The sequence below is a fragment of the Eleutherodactylus coqui genome, chromosome 12, assembly GCF_035609145.1.
Source record: "Eleutherodactylus coqui strain aEleCoq1 chromosome 12, aEleCoq1.hap1, whole genome shotgun sequence".
Classification (NCBI taxonomy): Eukaryota; Metazoa; Chordata; class Amphibia; order Anura; family Eleutherodactylidae; genus Eleutherodactylus; species Eleutherodactylus coqui.
In genome coordinates, this window is record NC_089848.1 from 61,231,309 (window position 1) to 61,251,246 (window position 19,938).

General features: G+C 37.4%; 2 protein-coding genes and 1 long non-coding RNA gene across 9 annotated transcripts in view; 2 read left to right on the top strand and 1 right to left on the bottom strand.

Moving 5' to 3' along the window:
• The window catches only part of HOXA3 (homeobox A3), a 60,080-nt gene that overhangs the window by 32,248 nt on the left and 7,894 nt on the right, over positions 1-19,938 (top strand). For 4 of the 7 annotated variants that reach the window (XM_066585301.1, XM_066585297.1, XM_066585300.1 and 1 more), the window contains exons 2-3: positions 895-1,007; positions 5,045-5,210. The gene's annotated coding sequence lies outside the window, so the exon portion shown is untranslated. Of the gene's footprint in view, positions 1-894; positions 1,008-5,044; positions 5,211-16,172; positions 16,295-19,201; positions 19,328-19,938 lie in introns of those variants that run through there. The other 3 variants (XM_066585298.1, XM_066585303.1, XM_066585302.1) reach the window with 3 other exon arrangements.
• HOXA4 (homeobox A4) lies at positions 1,177-4,543 on the top strand. The gene is made up of 2 exons (XM_066585308.1): positions 1,177-3,286; positions 3,608-4,543. The coding sequence occupies exons 1-2, from the start codon at positions 2,842-2,844 to the stop codon at positions 3,919-3,921; spliced, it is 759 nt and encodes a 252-aa protein (XP_066441405.1). The 5' UTR covers positions 1,177-2,841; the 3' UTR covers positions 3,922-4,543.
• On the bottom strand, positions 14,466-19,129 carry LOC136586953 (uncharacterized). The gene is made up of 3 exons (XR_010787356.1): positions 19,019-19,129; positions 17,813-17,998; positions 14,466-14,950 (listed from the first exon to the last, which is right to left on the bottom strand). It is a non-coding gene; the product is annotated as an uncharacterized lncRNA (long non-coding RNA).

Below are 19,938 nucleotides of genomic sequence, written 5' to 3' on the forward strand. Positions count from 1 at the left end.
CAGCTGTGTAACTGTAACACTATTACATAAATAGAGAAGAGCAATATTAACTTTCTACCAAACGAGGACACAATTGTTTTGAACAGAGCTGATTTGCTTGTTTATGGCAGAGTGAAATAACCATAAATCTTGCTGGAAAATGTTTAAATGTCTACTGGTGAGATAACGCCTGGTGGTCTTGGCTCAATTCTTAATGATAACAAAACCTTAAAGACAACTAACAGGCATTTTGAAATTTACATAGACACTTGCAGGCATTTTGCACCCACATTGAAGGCAAATGTGTCTACAGTGTGTTTTCTGTATATACCAACTACAGAGGGATTTCACAGGGCAAAGTTGCGTCTGGCATTGCCAGTGTAGCCGAAAGGTATTGCAAGATAAATATATCAACGACCTGGTGTACTTCATATTAAAATAAATACTATGTGTTTTACACACACACATACACACACACACACACACACATATATATATATATAGGCTGAGTGGCACACAAGTTATTATAGAACTACTGGTTAAAATGCGGCGTTATCTGAGCATTGACCATACTGTGCTAGAGAACAGTTACATTCCATAAAACTAAGCTTATCCACATATAACCGTAGAGACAAATACATATAGCTAGACGACAGAGCTGGATGGATAGATAGATAGATAGATAGATAGATAGATAGATAGATAGATAGATAGATAGATAGATAGATAGATAGATAGATAGATAGATAGATAGATAGATAGATAGAGTTGACTAATGAGGTCCCCTCCTGTAAGCATCAATATGTGATGATAATTGCTTTTTATTTATTTTACTTCTATGCTTGATGCTGTAATGTGCTTCATGTGATTCAATATATAGATAAATCTCACATACGCGTTTTCTTTTGTGTGTAGATCAGTGTGTCCCGAAAAAAAGAACGATTTATAGAAATCTACTCCCCATCCTTCTACTGAATGCAAATGAATGAAAGTTCACCATCTGCTCTGTTTATGCTTCATATAGCAAGGTAAATGCTCTCTCTTACGTTTTCTACAGCCTAAAGTGTACTAAATATAGCTCTGTGTGTGTAAATGTGTGTATATATATATATATATATATATATATATATATACACACATATATATGCAGAGCTATATTTCGTACACTCTGTGCTGTACTAAATCTCTCCGTCTGTCTGTCTATATAATCTTTCCGTGTGCCTGTCTTGTCTGTCTGTTATCTATGTAACCTTGGCAGGATTTAAACCAGGGTCTGATATGTAACTTGTGGTTGCAGAATTGCATTTCACTCAAATAATTGTTTTTGTCACTGTTAGAAGCAATACGATTATTCTGTCAGTCCTATTATATTCATTATCTATATTGCACCACAGAGAATGCACTGATGTCCAAGACATGGTCACATAGAATAGAGCTATACACTGCCCATTAGCAGCTCTGTCGCTCTCCTCTAGCAACATGTGGAATCTATCTGCCATATTGGGCTTTAACGGAAAACCCAGCTATTTCATGGCTCACACAAGACTACGATGATTTCTGATAATGAGGGAGCATACAGGCTCTTTTAGTTCAGCAGACAAAGCATAAAGCTCTCTACTTGCGATTGTTTACCCAATTTATCCGATGCCAGGATTAATAAATTTGCACAGCCAATATGCTTAGGTCCTTTTTAAAGTCAGTTGCTGTCTCCAGATCACCTCGAGTTATCAGCTGAATATATATATATACTGACTTTGCTACGTGAAATGTCTCATAAGCCTTAGAGGCACTGTGCCATTACTATCTATGTCACAGGGATTTTGCCTCTGACTTTGCTGTAGCAATAAAAAGGTCATATGTACAGTATATAAAGATCAGTAATTGCTGTAATGTATTGAAAAAAAAAAGATTATTCACATATGATTGTTGATGCTTGTCCCTTCACTGGTGTACTACTGATACTGATGGATAGATATAGACTTCTATATGGTCATATATACCTGCCTGTACATCACAACATGCACAGCAATAACTTTGCATAGTTGATGTTTGTATATAGGTTATAATCACTTTTTACAGGGAGTTATCTGTATAGTTGATGGTTGGATATAGGTTACTACATATATTATATGCATGTGTATGTACTACCGAACATGCAGTACAACACATTAAGCAGCACAGACCCCAGGCTCATCAGCATTATAGAATAACTGCGTACGTGGGATTACATACAGTATAATGTACACCAGCTATAGAATCATTGCTAATCTTAGTGCATTATATGTTGCAGTCTAATAGCAATAAGATTAGTCATGATAAGTGACACACACAATCTAACGTATAGCAACCCCCTCTAGGACTGACCTAGAGTCAGAGTGCATTAGTGCATTATTAGTGCATTTGTTATAATTCTAGTATAGTATCATCATTAGTCGTTACATACATAGGATTACATACAGCATTATAGGGCAGAGCAGCTCCCTCCAGGATAGACCCACACACCCAGCAGCAGAGTCATAGGCAATCATTACTAATCTGAGTACATTTGTTGATATTATTATAGCTTGTAGTGTAATATGCTTGTGATTAGTATTGATCCCTGGTGTTGTCCTCTGAATCTGTGGCAGGAATTTTAGTCTGATGATGTTCCAGCTGCAGTTAAGTCTATAAGGGGTGACTTGCAGTGCATTTATCACCCTGGTGTTTCCTTATCCGGGGTGCAGAGCAGTGCACCGATTGGCTGGGTTGGTCACATGGGTGTGTAACTTTGCACACTTGACAGGGAGTAGGAGGGTTTTCTGCAGAACAGAAAAACGACAACGCGAGAAAAATTAGTATTTTTTGTTGCACTTGCACAAATTAATGGCCATGAGTTCGTTTTTGATAAACTCCAACTACATCGAGCCGAAATTCCCACCCTGCGAGGAGTATGCCCAAAACAACTACTTGCACAACCAGTCTCCTGAATACTACGAGCGGCCGAGAGAACCCGGGTTCGAGGCTCCTCCTGAGGCGGCTCTCTACCAAGGTCCGAGCAGTTATCCTGAAGCCAACTATGGATACAGCCACCTCACCGCCAGCCACGAAGCTGGGGTCACCCAGGAGGGGATCTCTGCTAAAGGACACAGTCAATCTCAGCAACTTCTCCAAAGCCACGTCCTCAGGCAGCCTCCACCACCACCACAGCACTGTGAGCCTATAGGAGTGTCCAATGACAGTATCAATCCTGAGAAAAGTGCTGCTGGGCTCAAATGCAGCAAAGAACCAGTTGTCTATCCCTGGATGAAGAAAATACATGTCAACACAAGTAAGTGTCCACCCAAATAACGTATCATTGGGCTTAGATGGGTGGTTTCTTGTCCAGGGCGTTATTTTAGCTCCTCACTGGATTATTTATTGGAGTCAATCTGTTTGAGAGGTCATTACAGATGCCATAAATGTAATTGCCCTGCTATTTATTGACTCTGGGCCGCATGCCTTTAATGCATGACTTTATTAGGGCTTGCCGTTGTTTGGTGCATTGTCACTAGCCTGGGATTTGTTGTTCTATTCCTCTTTTCTTTGAACAATGGTGCCAAATCATTATCTAATGAGTATGTCCCATTGCTTTTCTTTTCTATGTGCCCAGTTAACCCAAATTACACTGGCGGGGAACCCAAAAGGTCTCGAACTGCGTACACCAGACAACAAGTATTAGAGCTGGAGAAGGAGTTCCACTTTAATCGTTACCTTACTAGACGCCGGAGGATAGAGATTGCTCATACTTTATGCTTATCTGAACGTCAGGTCAAGATCTGGTTCCAGAACAGGAGGATGAAGTGGAAGAAAGACCACAAATTGCCCAACACTAAGATGCGCTCTGCAAACCCACCAGCCTCAAACCAGCAGTCCAAAGTACAGGGCCATCAACACACAGATGGGTCTACCACCCCATTATTATAAGGCTTTAATTGCATTGATCTAATTGCTGGTAATCACTTGGACCAAATGACTATGGAAGGAAAAAAAAGCTCCTTGAGATTGCTGGATACAAAATCCTTGTTCCTTGTTCCAACCAGGACAATTGGAGACTTTTCTTGTTTTATTTATGTACTTGACTGTATACGTATAAAAACTAAGGGTGTATATGTGTATATGAATATTTACATATAGTTCAGTGTCTACATAGGTAGAAAAACTATTTTGTATACAAGACACATACGTCACAGATGCATTTATGTGATAAAAGTATGGACTGATATATTACACCTATACATATAGCTGTGAGTATTTAAGATAAAACAAACGTTTTTAATGATTTATTTAATGGCTTCTTGAAGAAGAAATAAGCTGGTTTGTAAATACTCTGTAGACACAAAATAACTGTTTTCCTGCTTAGCTCGCCCTTTGAGATCAATGTATGTTTGACACTTTCCCTGTTTTCTGTAGAAGGCCTTTGATCATCGTCTTGAAGGCGAGAATATGTTGTAGATACAGTGGTGGTACATATTGTGGACTTTGTGCTGTATTTTTTGTGGTGCTAAGCCCGAAGAATATTCTGTCAAAATTAAAGATTTCAAAAACAGACGTTTCTAAACCTGTTTAGTATTGAGCCTAACTATGCTACATCATGCTATAACATATGGGGTCACAGACTATACACTGGATCATCAATGCAAAAAGAGTCAACAGCTGGTGAAATGGTGGTAAAGAGGTTTAATGTAATCTGATATAGTGTTCATACCTAGTGAAAATGTATAAAACGAGGATTGCCAAGGACATATCACGACATACTACGTCTGTGTGAGGCTATATGCGCGTGAGTGTGTGTGTATGTGTGTCAGGCTGGCAGAGCAATATTTATGGACCATATGGAAAACAGCCATTGAATATATAATATTGTATAACACATATAATATTATACTATGTCATTTCTATTAAAATACTTACATGGTAAGACCTCGAATAGTATTGTTTGCACACCAGCTAGTATTTTATATAATCATTATTACTATAGCACCAATATAAAATATACAACACTTGTAAGATACTATTGACTTATAATGACTTATTTGTACCTCACCAGACTTTCCTAAGGATTACATTTGGAAAAACAAATCCGAGCAGAAGCCATGGCACTTCTACCGAAAATGGAACCATCCCTGACGGATGTATATTTTATCAACCTTTTAAGCATATTTCACATAAGACTTGAGGCTGGATAGATCCGCAGACACTTTCATCCCTACAAGGTACTTATATATAGGACGTCATACGTAGTATATATATATATAGTATATATTTTGCACTGATGAAACTTTGCTTTGTGAAAGCACTGTTGTATCATTCCATCATATATATATATACATATATATGTGTGTGTGTATATATATATATATATATATATATATATATATATATATCATCCTGCTATCCTTTTGCTCTACCATTTATTGTTTGTTCTTTGCCCTGTCACATAGTCTGCCCTTTGCTAAGGCAACCAGAGTTCACTCAGAGGACACGGTTTCTGACTATTGAGGTTTTTTTGAAAGATGCAAGCTGACCCTCAAACCCTTGACCTTTAGTGTAGAGTTGCATGTAAAACGAACCATCCTTTTTACCCTTTTTCTGTAAACCTGGTTGATTTTGCAATTGCAGCAAATATAATATTGTGTGCAATTATTGGTTCTATAAAGTGTTTGCTGCAAGGCTCCGTCTCAATAAGTATGTTAGGTTACTGGAAGCAATATGAAACATCATTTCAGATCACTGGTTTGCCCCTGGTGCATCCAGATGCTAATTGATCTGAATTCAATGATTTGACATTTTGCTTCTGAAATAGTTTGTAATAGTTGAAATGAACGATGTTTTATTTGTATTGTATTTAGAAATGAGATACAAAACAAAGACAAAGGCTGCAAATAGCTCTAGGGGAGAGTTTTATTGCTCAGGCTTTCTGATTGGCTTTCTTTGAACTGAATGGCACACACTAGGACATGAGTTCACTGAGTATTATTAATGTGCTAAAATAAAAGGTGGCTGATACAATAGAACATGGTAGCCAGGTGCTATGGAAGATAATTTCTTATGCCTATGTATAAAAAAAAGCTCCTCTACAAGCATGGCTGGTTTCATGAGCTCTTATAGCACAGTAGATTTGGGGGCACAATAGGTAACATTTGCCTTGCACTGAATGATGCATTTCAAATCTAAAGATAAAACAGATTGTTCTCCCTTCTTTCCTTGTGCATGTTTTATCTAATCTTCCCCGATTTCCTTCTGCCTTTGTCCTGACTACTTTTTTTCTTCCTTTCTCCTTTCAACCTAATATTCTCCTCTTTCTTCTTCCCCTTTCTATTTCTTCTGTCCTTTATGACTCCATTTTTCTTACTGTCTTCCACCATTTTCTATCTATCTATCTATCTATCTATCTATCTATCTATCTATCTATCTATCTATCTATCTATCTATCTATATATCTATCTATCTATCTATCTATCTATCCATCTGTCAGTTTCACATGAACATATAAAAAACATCCGTAATAGGGATCCATATTATGGATGTGTTTCAAAAGACGTTGCATCTGTATGTCATAATCAATTTTTCATTAATATTTGCTTCTGTATTTGTATTATTTCTAATGGCAAAATGCTGATCTGTATTTGCCTGATAGAAAAGAATGCAAATACAGTGCTAAATATGCAAAAAAATAGATCCTGCTGCGTTTTTAAAAAACGACAGTAAAAAATATGGCCATGTGATTAACCCAATTGATGTGCAATAGTTCCGAATTGTGATTCACAAAATACAGACCAAATACGGAGTTAAAATATGCTCTTATGAAAGCGGCCTCATAGTCACATAATAGATGCATAATAGATACATATTCTGTCTCCATGTCCCCCTGACCTTTCTCCCTGAATCTCTTCTTTCAGTTTCTCTTATTACATGGCAGCAACCCATGTAAGTAAATCATAGCCTTGCCCCGCCCTGTCTCTCCACATAGGTCTTTTTCATAACTGGATCACTTGAACACAAGTATGTAAATATTGCCAGCAACTCGCCCCACACATACAGTTTAAAATGCATGAAAACCATTGCTCTCATATTACACCTCACATGTAGTTTCTCCATGCTAGTTATATCTGATATACAGTATATTCCTGGCAATCAACAGTAACGATTCAAATAACCAACTAATCAGAGTTTAGACTGTGTCTACCTTCTCTAAGGGGCTATTATGTTGATATTTAACAACACAGATTCTCTGATAACCTATTGGTGTGGCGTGCTGTGCTATTTGTTTGTATCCTCAGGCAAGTAGGATGCTCCCCTGAATTGCTAGAATTATAACCAGTAGAAAGAAGGAGATTGTGATCCTGCTATATAGAGCTCTGGTGAAACCACATCTGGAATATTGTGTTTAGTTTTGGAGACCTCATCTAAAGCAAGGCATTGATAAAATAGATCCATAGAAAGGCTACAAAAAAGTTGAAAATCCACAATAAATGAATTCAAGCATGCCTGGGATAAGCATAGATCTACCTTAAGAGGGAAATGATATGAGGGCAGACTAGATGGTCCATGTGGTCTTTTTCTGCTATCAGTTTCCTGTTTCTATCTTGGGATGAGATCTTAAGGTAAATTCATATAACTATGTCAATAGGACCCATGCATTTGAGTTAATGAAGAAGTTATGTACTGACAGTTTGGATGCTGTAATCTTAATTCGCTTTTTGCACAGGACAAAAAGTGTTTGTGAGCACACAGTGAGGGCTCAGTCAGACGAGCTTTTTTTTGTGCGCATGTTATGTACGTTTGTGATTCGCATCTATTAGAACCAATGCTTTCCAATAAATCAGTCACATGTTCGTTTTTTACATGATTAAAAAAAATCACACCTGTAAAAAATAGGACAGCGATTCGCAAACGCACATAAAATTCGCACATATAGTGCTGCCTTATTGAAAGCAATGGGAGAAGATCGCGCTCCTGTGCCACAGCTGTGACAGCTGTGGCAGGGGAATTCTTCATCACAGCCGCAACAGCGGATAGCGATGGAACAGCACTTTATGTGTGAATTTTGCCATTTTGTGACAACACAACAAGTGTGAATTTAAAAACGTGTTTGCCGCTTCGCTCATGTGAATTTTTTTTACATGCAGTTTTTTTTTACGCATCTAAATACGTGAAAAAAAATGCTCGTCCGACCGAGCCCTAACTAATGTACAGTTAAAGTTTTATTCTGATAGGATATTGCAATAAAATACAGATAGACATCCTATGGATGATCAGTAATGTTCTAAAACTACAAGTCCGTGTTCCACCAAATTGGAGCTGTTGGGACCTGTATTATTGAACAGAGGGTAAACTACAGGCTACTATAAAGGTGCTTACCTCTTTGTGCAATGTTTGGTGTAAACTATCCGTATTTCTTAATCATGTTCATAAAATCCCATTCCAAGCTTCTAGGTCTTGTCTGTTGGACACATTGTCAGATACACTGTTTGTTCACTTTATGGAATCCAGGTGGTGGATTTTAGTTGATTGTGCATGGTCATGATTTAGGATGAGTATCATTGACTCTTTCCAATACGTGTACTTCAAATCTGTATTCATGTTTTTCCGATGATAATGTAGAGCTAATGAAATCTAGATGGCTAATTACATGTGCATTTTTCAGCGTCATGTTTAAAATAAATAACATGGACTACTTTTGTCCATTTTTGTTAAAAATACAACCATTTAAATCTATGAAAAGTGATAAAAATATAGATGCATCAGTATGTCATCCATACTTCATCAGTATTGCATCTTTTTTTGCATCCATATTTGCATTCATTAGTATTATTTTTTATTGGGCAAAAAAGGGATCCACTGGAACCTGAAATCTGTAAATGTAAATATGGATACAAATACTGATGACTTATACTTAGGGCTCATTCAGGCTGCCATTTGACTGTTCTATTCTTTGACTCTGTCCTGGCAAACAAGCTAGTGAGCAATGGCAAATGCAGAAGTGCCAGTTCGGAATAGTTCCAAATAGAACCCATTTACTATAATGGGTTCCATTTGGTTCCACTATGCATGCTAGCATTTTTGGGGAGAAAATAGTGCTGCATGCAATGCTATTTCACCCATGATTTTTGCAAAAATTAGTGACAGAGGCTCTGACCGCTGATGTGAACAAAGCCTGATGCAATTTCATTTGCAATACATCCATATTACAGACGCTTTACAATGAACTACTCTGAAAGAGGCCTAAGCGACATTCTACCTAGCCTTTAGAGCAATGTGGATGTGAGAGTGTCAGCATACTTTACCTTGGATTTACATTTGTGTCCTGGCAGTTTTTTTGTCTGATCACTGATGACTGTTGGACTTACCATACATCAGTATAGCTTCGATAAGTTTGGAGTTTGTTTGAGCGAAAGCCAGAAGGGGATCCAAAAAGATAGAGAAGCATATAGGAATACTGGAACTTTCTCCTCTCATTTGTCAGAAAAGCTGCATCAAAAAGTGTTACAGAACCTGAATTTGTGATTCCAACCACAGCCTGACTGCTGCACGCAGTTTTTTTCTGTCTGGCGCAGAGGTAAATCCATTTTTTGGACATAAGTTAAAGGAAGTCTTGTCACCTAATTTTAGTGATACAAGCAGATTGCACTGTTACATGTGCGCTGCTATGATGAATCAATAGATACTTTTATCAGTTTCCAGTACGTTACTATTCCTGAGATATCCCTCCTCAATAGTGGTGCAGGTCATATGCAACTTAGCCCCAGACTGTTTGAGGGGTGGTCCAACTCTTTCTGTGACCTGGGCGCACTCCCTTCCCATTGCCTGAAAAAACACTCCTTTCCATGCTTGGCGACTTCTCCATCTTTGCCCGCTGGAGATGTAATGTGCTCCACCACAATACGCATGCTCAGGCACATGCGCATGCTTGTCGGTCACACTGACGTCACCACGCATGTGCCTGATCACTCAGAGTGGCGCATGCACATTTCGGTGGAACGCATGTAACTGTGTAATCTGCTTGTATCCCTAAAATTAGGTGATAGACTTCCTGCAGAGGGTACTAATATTTAATACACTTTAATGATGGTTCCACACTAGAGTTCTTTTTTTTAATGATACCTCAGTTTTTGATGCAGTTTATTAAGCCCAAATCAGAAGTGTATCCAGCAGGAAGGAAAAGTTTAAATCAGTTTTTTTGAGTCATTTTTATATTACATTTTTATCACCCCCTCCTCACGTCCCAAACTATACTTGAGATACATGCTTATCATTTAGGCACCATGGCCTCGTGGCATTTGAGAGGTGGCATCACCCAATCTTCTGGCCTGGTGATGGCCTATAAACATGTCATGTGGGCTTCTCATGTGGAAGATCTGGCAAGTTTACAGAATGTCACTGATGATGTCTGGTGTCGGGCCTACTATTGGCTACAGCGGTCACATGGATAAACAACCCATATGACCGCCACAGACCAAGTAAACAAGCCACCTGAGGATCGGGGCGGCAGAAGGGAAACAGCGCAGCAGCGCACACATAAGTGATTATTATTCTTATTTTAGTATACACTTCATCCACCATCTGCCATCAATGCATCGACATGTTGGAAAACTCCTATAAGCCCTTCCTTTATTTTTCCCATTCCTTTTGAATACAACTCTGGCTTTGGCTCAAAAAAAATGCATGAAAAACTGCTACAAAAATTGAAGCTTTTTTTAGGCTTTGTGTGAGACCACCCTAAGGCCGCTCTCACGCATGAATGCGGCAAAGCACCGCAATTTCAAATGTGACGCTTTGCCGCAATTTTACTTGCTCCCTGCAGCCAAGAGAATTTTTTAGCTCACCCCATCATTGTGATGGGTCATGAGGTGTGCTAAACAGCCAAATATAGAACAGACTCCGTTCGAAAATTGCGGTGCTGGGAAGCGCCGAGGTCGAGCACATGTCTGTGAGGCCCCATTGATTTTAATGGGAGCGTTATACAGCGATTAGCGCGGCATTCAAAATGCTGCGTTAATCACGGTAAAAAGCGTCTGTGTGAGAGAGGCCTTGTAGGCTTTGCTGTTGGAGTAGCACATTTTATTGACATATTGTGGCATCCTCTACTCAGCTAGGGTCATAGTCACCTACAACTTTATGCATGCGTATGTATACTATTACTGGGGGCTTGCACAAGTGGAAGGCCACCCTAGCAGTGAAGTAGCAACTCACAATCCATCTTCACGTCTCATTGATCTGATGGTTTTATGTATGAAATTAAAGCATTAGAATAGCAGGAAGCCATAGGGAAAGAATGATGACAGTGTCATTTCAATTAAATGGATTTTATTGCAGATATTCCGTTGAATTTTTTTAACCGCACACCCCTAACTAATGACTGACAGTGGTCAATATTGACTTATTCCATGTGTATCTTTGCTGTGCAGGATGTAGAGATGTGCCTCTGTTGCGCATCATTTTCTGCATCAGAACAAACATATACTTCACCTTCACAAATACACCTCCAATTACTTTTAGTTGAAATTCAGTTAACTTTATAATTATATTGTAACGTTTAGTGTCACCAATAGATGGATTTGTATAATGAATGAAGCCATATCATGAAGAGATGTGTCATAAGGATCATTTTAGCAATACTTTCTGCTGCTTTTTTAAATCTTTCCTTTTATGCAGAAATATAGAAAATACATAGAACAATAGATGCATTAGGCTGGTTTCAGCTGAGCGTGTTGTTGCTCTGTATCACTTCCATGTTGAGGGGACTGTGATACGGACCTAATGTAAATCTATTCACATGGCTGTATTTTTTGTGGCCATTTTTAAAAAATGTAGCATGACCTATTTTTGTGTTTTTGCCTTTGTATTACTATTACATTATATGGATCAGCATGTGTCCATTGAGTCACTTTAAGAAAAGCGTATTTTAGTTCCGTATTTGATCCGTGTTTTGAAAACTGTAATAAGGAACTAATATAAATCTATGCATCTATTCACATGGCCACATTCTTCACGGGCATTTTTTAAAAACACAGCATGACCTATTTTTCCAGTATTTGCCTCCGTATTGCTATTATTTTCTTTTGGGTAAATACGGATCAGTATTTGTCCAGTAGAAAAAAAATATACAGAACCAAATGTAGATCAAATAGTGATGACATAAGGTTGTGTGATGTCATCTGTAATACATCCGTGATATGGATGGATCCGTGTTATGGATGTGTTACAATATGCATGTCTGAAAGTGGCCTTTCAGACATAGGGCTCAGTCAAACGGGCGTTTTTACGCGTGAATATACGCGTGTTGAAAAAAACACGTGACCATGTCCATTGCCACCCATATGTTTTATCTTTTGTAGGTGTGATTTATTTTTTTTGACGAACGCAGTGCGAACGTTTTTACGCGCGTATATTCGAGCGTAAAAACGCCTGTGTGACTGAGCCCATAGGCAGAGGCAAATACTGATGAAAATTCTCATGACATATGGTTGTTATGTCATCTGGAACATGTCTGCAATATGGATACTTATCACAGACATGTTTCCATAAACTTGTCTGAAATCAGCTTTAATATTGGAGAGCTATATACATACACCCACAAACGTAGATATATTGTATATATATATATATATATATATATATATATATATATATATATATATAGTGGCAGAGATAATAGTAAATTAGATAGATAGGTAGATAGATAGATAGATAGATAGATAGATAGATAGATAGATAGATATAGATAGATAGATAGATAGATAGATAGATAGGAGATAGATAGATGTGACAAATAGACACAACTACTGAAGAGGAGAATTTGAGATATAGAGAGAGAGAGAGCAAGATGGGGAACATAGAAAGGTAGCTAGATGGACGAACTATAGTAGAGATATACAAACGTGCATATGTCAGATAGGAAGCTAAACATGAATATACACATAGAAAGAGAGTAAGTATGTGGGTTAAAAGAAGATAGAGAGGTGATAAAGGAGGGGGGTAAAGAGTAAATAGACGTTTGTATGCCTTTATTCTTTTTCAAACATTTCCTGCAGAAGAACCAGAAGAACTATGATACTAGTTTTTAAAGTATGCTACTCCCATGAAAAAAGTCGGACTATTCCTATCTGGTCATTTCAGTAAAAAGCTGCATCTATTCACCAGGACAAAAGTAAAAAGTTGCCTGGTTATGGCTGCATGGCTCAAGTAGAAGGGATTATCATAATAACATCCCGGAACATTAGTAGTGTTGTGCTGATAAATCCTCTGATTCTCCTTTAGAAATAGTTAAAAGTATTACCATATCTATGCAAAGTATTAATACAGGATTTATCTATAGTTTATTCATGTTTTTTAATATATATTTTTCTATGTTTATGCTGCATGTATGCAATTCTTTAAGTTCATTTGGATTTAAAGAAAAACATCTTTGCAGGTATCCAAACAGAGATAGTATTATCTTAGGAGTCATTCGGCATGTGAAGCTTTTTTTTCCAGAAATTCAACAGGGCAAAGGGTTCAGCTTTATGATTTATTTGCCATTCTTAAGTTGACATCCAAATAGGAAGTTTCTTGAAGCTGCTCAGTGCAGATGTGTTTTCTGTGTTTTGGGAATTATTACATTTGCACGATGTTAGTTTGTTTGAGACAAAGCTCTGTTAGTGAAAACTTAAATCCATTTACTGCACATGATTTGACTATTTCATGCATGGACCGTAGTCTATCTAGTATCATTCTGCTTTAAGAAGACATTTTTGCATTTGCACTTTTACTACCAAAATGTGTGTGTTTTTTTATCATTAGTGATATTTAAAGCAGAAATAAAATCTCCTTCACACGCTGCAGTAAGTGCTCCCGCTGACATGTTTATTGATTCTCTTTGTTCACACCTGTCCCACTGTTCATGAGCTATAAATGTAAAGAAACTTTTCAGAATGAAGTCATAGATTTCTTGTGAAGCTCGCTTAAGAATGTTAAACTAAAACTTTTTGTTTCAGTTTATTATACCATGATCCATACAGATCTTTACAGTGCTACATTTATTTTACGGCCAAACTTATAGTGATATCACAATCTGTTATCACTGATATCATGTAGGACTGCAGGTAAACCTACATCATTATCAGAGAGGAAAAGAGATAGATAGACAGATAGATAGATAGATAGATAGATAGATAGATACCTTGTTTTCAGGGAATATGTTCTAGTTGTAAGAGTAAAAAACACAAACTTCAAACAGAAAGCACAAAGTGGATGTATCAGTGCTATATGCAGATTTAAAAGCTGTAATCTGTATTATTTACCACATTTTTAGCGTCTGGACTCTCATGCAAAAAAAACTGAAACGTCATCTAAAACTTTATGACATCACAATAAATTGCACAAAATGAAATACAGCTATATTTATCTAGCTTTTTCTGACTATATATATATATATATATATATATATATATATATATATATATATAAAATGTATATTCGCACATAAGTCAATAAATATGTATGAGTGCAAAGTAAAAGTTTGTAGTTTAACTCCTCTCACGCCCATAAACCTCTCCCACTATCCTCTCCATCTTTGAGCATAATCAGAGAAAGGGCCCATTGTGTAGTATGGCGTGCTAAACCTCGTGTTTAGTAGCCTTGCACGGTTTTGCACTTCTGCCTGTAAAACAAAATAACATCAATCAAGTCCATAGTTTTGGTGGCAGAATTTATTACCTTCAGCAATAACGTTTAGGTGCCAACCTCTATGCATAAATGCCCAGTTATCAGAATATTCTAATCGATTAAAAGGTTGACACCACCCTCAGTCCTCAGAGTTTAAAGTAACTTTATAAACTGTGCAGTACACTGAAACCAAGTCTGAAATCCAGAAATTCACCAAAGCAGAATGAATATGATGCACTGTGAGTCCATCCAGGAACATTGATTTATCCCCAGCCTATTCCAGTAAGCCTGCTTCCATCTTCGATTTCTGGAAGACAGAGAGATATATGAGGTGAGCTGGTGTATATTTCACAGACACTAAAGCCATCTCCAACTCCAAACAGAAAGATTCTCTCCCCTTTCATGTAACATCCAGTGCTAAAGTGTTTTTCACATGATCAGGTCCAGGGAAAGCTAGCCACTCATCTTTGTCTCTGCTGAGCTTCTCAACAACTGACCATTTATCCATTAATTCTGTGCCCCTTTCCTGCCATGAGGCTTTTTTGTTCTCTGCTCCATTATATTCAAGATATTCATTAACTAACTCCAAAATGCCACGCCTGGGCCAGAAAATCATTTATATTCGCTTTCATGGGTGCAGTGTGGATTTTGGCATGTGCTGATGTCATAGATGTGGTACAAATACTAAAATATAGAGAACACAGTTGTGTGTTAGATTTGGTGTGTTATCTATCTATCTATCTATCTATCTATCTATCTATCTATCTATCTATCTATCTATCTATCTATCTATCTATCTATCCATCCATTTCCTGCTATTGATATTATCTGCGTATGAATAACAGTTCAGTGAGCCAAAGTGAAGGACCAACAGAGTCATTTGCCAAAGTTAATCATATGGATAACCCTATAATTTTGTGGCTAATGTTAACTATAAGTATAGGAAATGTATAAAGCCAGCACTGTGCAGGACTGTCTCCAAAGATTCAAGACGTTCAGAGCCATCTCACTATTACATTCATGAACATACTTTATAGTATGAACAAAAAACTACTGAATGGAAATACCAATTTTGCATTTGTCAGGTAATTATAGGCCTTTTAGTTTCTACTGTGGGACATGTGTCATGTGTGGGAGTATAGCAAGCTCTCCTCAATGGGGCTGTAATGGCTCATATGTGCTGGGCTTGGTAATCAGTCAATAAGGCTTCCACTGTCAGGATCCATCTCTTCGAGTGTTTTCTGTGTAAGTTGACTACCTATAGTGCCTATTGTAGGTTTTTGGATTGTACAAATTCAGATTGTGGAACATTTTCACAGCAGATTGGGAATACTATAGGGAGGAGTTGGAGGGTTTGGATTTTTGTTCTTCCTGGGTTTATGTAATAGTTGAGCCTGGGAGATACTGGATCTACAAGGTCTGGTTTCTCCACCATCTCCTATTTAAAATTATAGCATTGAATTTGACGTAGAACCACGTGAGCATTGCAAAAGATTTTGTAGCATTTGGAGCTGAGATCTAGTCAGGCTTCTGTGATTTTTCTTATCACCCCCAGCAAGAGGTTCTCCCTATTGTAATCAGCCCTGATCCCACCATCAAGGATACCCCATTGGAAAACTGATAGGGGTAAAAGGATGGATCTTATTCTAAGGTATATCCGTTGATTGCTCATGAATGTTGTGAGTTGTTGTTGACCAAGGCAAAGGTCAGTAGCAAAACTAAGTAGGTTGAATGAAAAGAAATGGCTTGTAAAATCTTAGTTCTGCATGTATTATGTATGCAGATATGCAAATGATCATAATACTGGTGTTTGTTGGCTGTATTGAGTCTACTATTATTTTAATCCATTCTTGGAGGAACCGAGTGGTCAGTCATCATCAGATAAAGAATATACAATAAAAAATCAAAGCTCTTTACGCTGCCAGCTGTGATCATAAATAGAGTCCTGATGGTGCTTTTGTAGTTTTAGTCACTTGCTGATCATTTTTGTTGATTTGTAGCTGTTGTAGGTTGTGTATTTGGAAATAGCCCCTTTTTATAATGCTCCGTTAAATAGATACGATTTTGGCCTCGGATTGTGAGATAACCTATCTGGATACTTTACAATGCCTTTTATAATCTATAATAAGCTGCCGTTTAATACTATCAGCTGGGGGCTGGAGTGCTTATTTTTCATATCCTATAGATATGAGTATTGGCATGTTACAATTTGTTCAAAGCAATATATAAATACATAGGGAGAGTGAGGATATTACGTACATGCACTAATGAGTGTCGCTTGAGGAAAGGTCACAGTGTTGAGATTTGATTTATGTAGCTGGTGAATTGGGGCAGAAGAGCTTGATAAGATGACGATCCAAAATGCTTTACAATTATGCCGCACAGACATAGGAAAAAATATGCACATACAGCTCGTATATGTATTTCTGCATAGTCTTGTATGCATGTATTACAAAACTTCGCTTTATCCATTATAGCTATTTATTCATCATAGCTATTTAAAAAAATTAAAACAAAGGCAAGTGCTACTAGAATATATATATTCATGCATTCTACTAGCGCCTATCTTTGTTATATAGTTGTTATTCTAAGTATTACATCTGCACATTAAAGCCAGTCCATGCACATTGTCCCTTATTAAGCTAGTAAATAGATAACCAGTAACAATATAGTGATGTTTGGGTTTTCTTGCGCAATAATAATTTAAGAATGGATGAATTTCTTTTATAGTCAATTATTTAACTATATCTATCTATATATCTCTATCTATCCATCTATCTATCTATCTATCTATCTATCTATCTATCTATCTATCTAGATCGCAGACATTTCTGTGGCATTACCTGCATTTGATATTATCATAATCGGCCATTACCAATGCTTAATAAATAGCATAGCTGTATTGATATCCATATTACAATAGTGATTGCCATATATTTACGCATTGTATACAATAAAGTCAGGCGTCAATGGGTAGTAAGATTTTATTGTGCACATAATATTTTACAAGCATCTGTTCATCTAAATTGGAGATGTATAACACTAAATAAATACATGCATTGCAACATTCAACCAGATGTCATAAATCTCTGCAGACAATAACCAAGCATCACTTTATAGAGCACACTATTATAATAGCACAAGTGATTTACAACACAAAAGACTGTACCTGATATAAGAAGCATCTTCCTGCTATGGATATAGAGCTTTCATATAATAATCATGGGTTCTATTCCTATTTATCGCCCTGATGTTCTAGGTTAAGAACAATTTAGCTGATTCATGTCTGGAAGACATTAGGAATACGGTGTAGGGTATCCAGGCTTGGGCTTGTAGTGTTATTATTCCGGCAGCTCTGAAATAAAAAGAAGCTCAGATCAGCAATTTAAGAAGTAGTGGGGTGAATGATTGACCAAAGTGGCTTTCATCAGATACAACACCCAACACTGGAGTCAATGGAAATGCCTAGTTGTGGATTTCTTCCACCCTTCTCCTCCTACGCTGCCTTCTTTCATGTGCTGCCATTGCAATATGCCATGAGAAGCAATGAAGAGCAAGTGTTTCTAGGTTTTAATGTCCCGTTTACAGCCGTGGTGCATGGTGTAATAAATCTTGTCTGCCCATAAATGACAAAAACCATTGGTATGCAGAAGAGGCCACCCGGTCTTATAGCCCTTTATGTATATGCTTATCCTATGCCTTCTCTGTATTATTCTTCGTCACAATAGTCTGAAACATTCATCTCATATTTTTAACACCTGGTTTTGGCCAAATAATTTCTCAGAAGAACCTCAAGGATCTTAATCCCTATTGAAAAATAATAAGACTTCCAATAGGGCACCGTGCGTGTAAAAGGGTCATATTTCTATATGTATATTCCATATAAATTCGCAAATGTTTCTTCATATATGCAGGCTTTCTGCATGGATTTCATATGAAATTGATATTCCTGCAACAATTTAATAAGTCATCAGACTTAAAACAAGTGCGGCGGCACATGTATCAGCCATCTAATATTCCTATTCCACTGTTTATTAGTGACTGAATATTCAAGATGAAGTTCAACCACTAGATACATTTGTGCGATAAATTAGAGAATTAATGAAAGAGCAGTAGATCCCATGTTGCACTGAGGCTGTGTTCATCATTAGCATAATTTTCCAGAACCCCAGTGCCGCCTCCTTTCACAGGGTCCTGGATACTCCTCCCTCCATTTTTTCATGTTATTTTATTTTTCTTTCCATGTCTACCCCATCTTCCTAGACTTTAAATGTCTTTCTCCTTTTTTTTCTCCCCCCACACATCCCTGTTCCCAGATGAATATTCTCCCTGGAATCTAGCATCATTCAGCAGGCAATATTAGTAAGAAACATACCATTTTTGTGTCTGTGGAACTACACTTGGAGAGCCCTGTGAGTTGATAGCTCTTATCTTGGTGACCGGGGTCGCCCATATGTAACCTTAGGGGTTGTCCAGTTCTTGGCAGACATTTCTTGTTGAGGTTTCCTGAAGGCTGTCCTTATCCTGGTGCTTGTAGGTGATAGAGCAGGAGAGGTGCTGCTGGTACTATCCTTCATGATGCCCAGGACATAGGAAGGGTGGGGGGTGACCCAGATTTGCTGGTTCTGGAGCCCGAACTGGAGGACAAGTCTGTTGTGTTCTGCATCAGTCGTCAGAATCCAAGGTAAGACGGCCAGAAATCCTCTATCACTTGTGAATGGTGGAGTTTATGTCCCAGTGATTTATGACCATAGTCTTAAATCTCGGTTCAAGAAGAGTTCACAAGCTCAAGCTTCCTTTCAAGAAATGACTGATACGTATAGTTTGCTAATACAAGCTCTTTTCTCGTCTCCACAGTTTCTTGCCATATCTGACCACTGAATCTCAAAGATTACTTTTTTTTTCTTATTAATCCCCTAAACATTTTATATTTCATCTCCATGCAGTGGGACCGAGAACTTTAAAATGGAAAATTCTCTAGTATTGCCTGATCATGATTACATTTGCAAGAAAGATTTTTTTGTAGTTTTAAACGTTAATTTTACAGTATTCAAATATAATACAATTGAAGAATTTTAGTATCAAGTATTGTTATTTAGTATTTCATGTAGAACTACTACACGTTTCTGTAAAATGTATGAATAGCTTATACATTTGAAAGCACTAATCCACTATTTCATAATGTCCTTTTCTTTAAACAATTAAATATTACATAATCCAATACATACTAACAAAAGATTTGTATGATTGCAAACTGTTCTATGTACTTGTTTGTTTATAAATAAACATAGAATT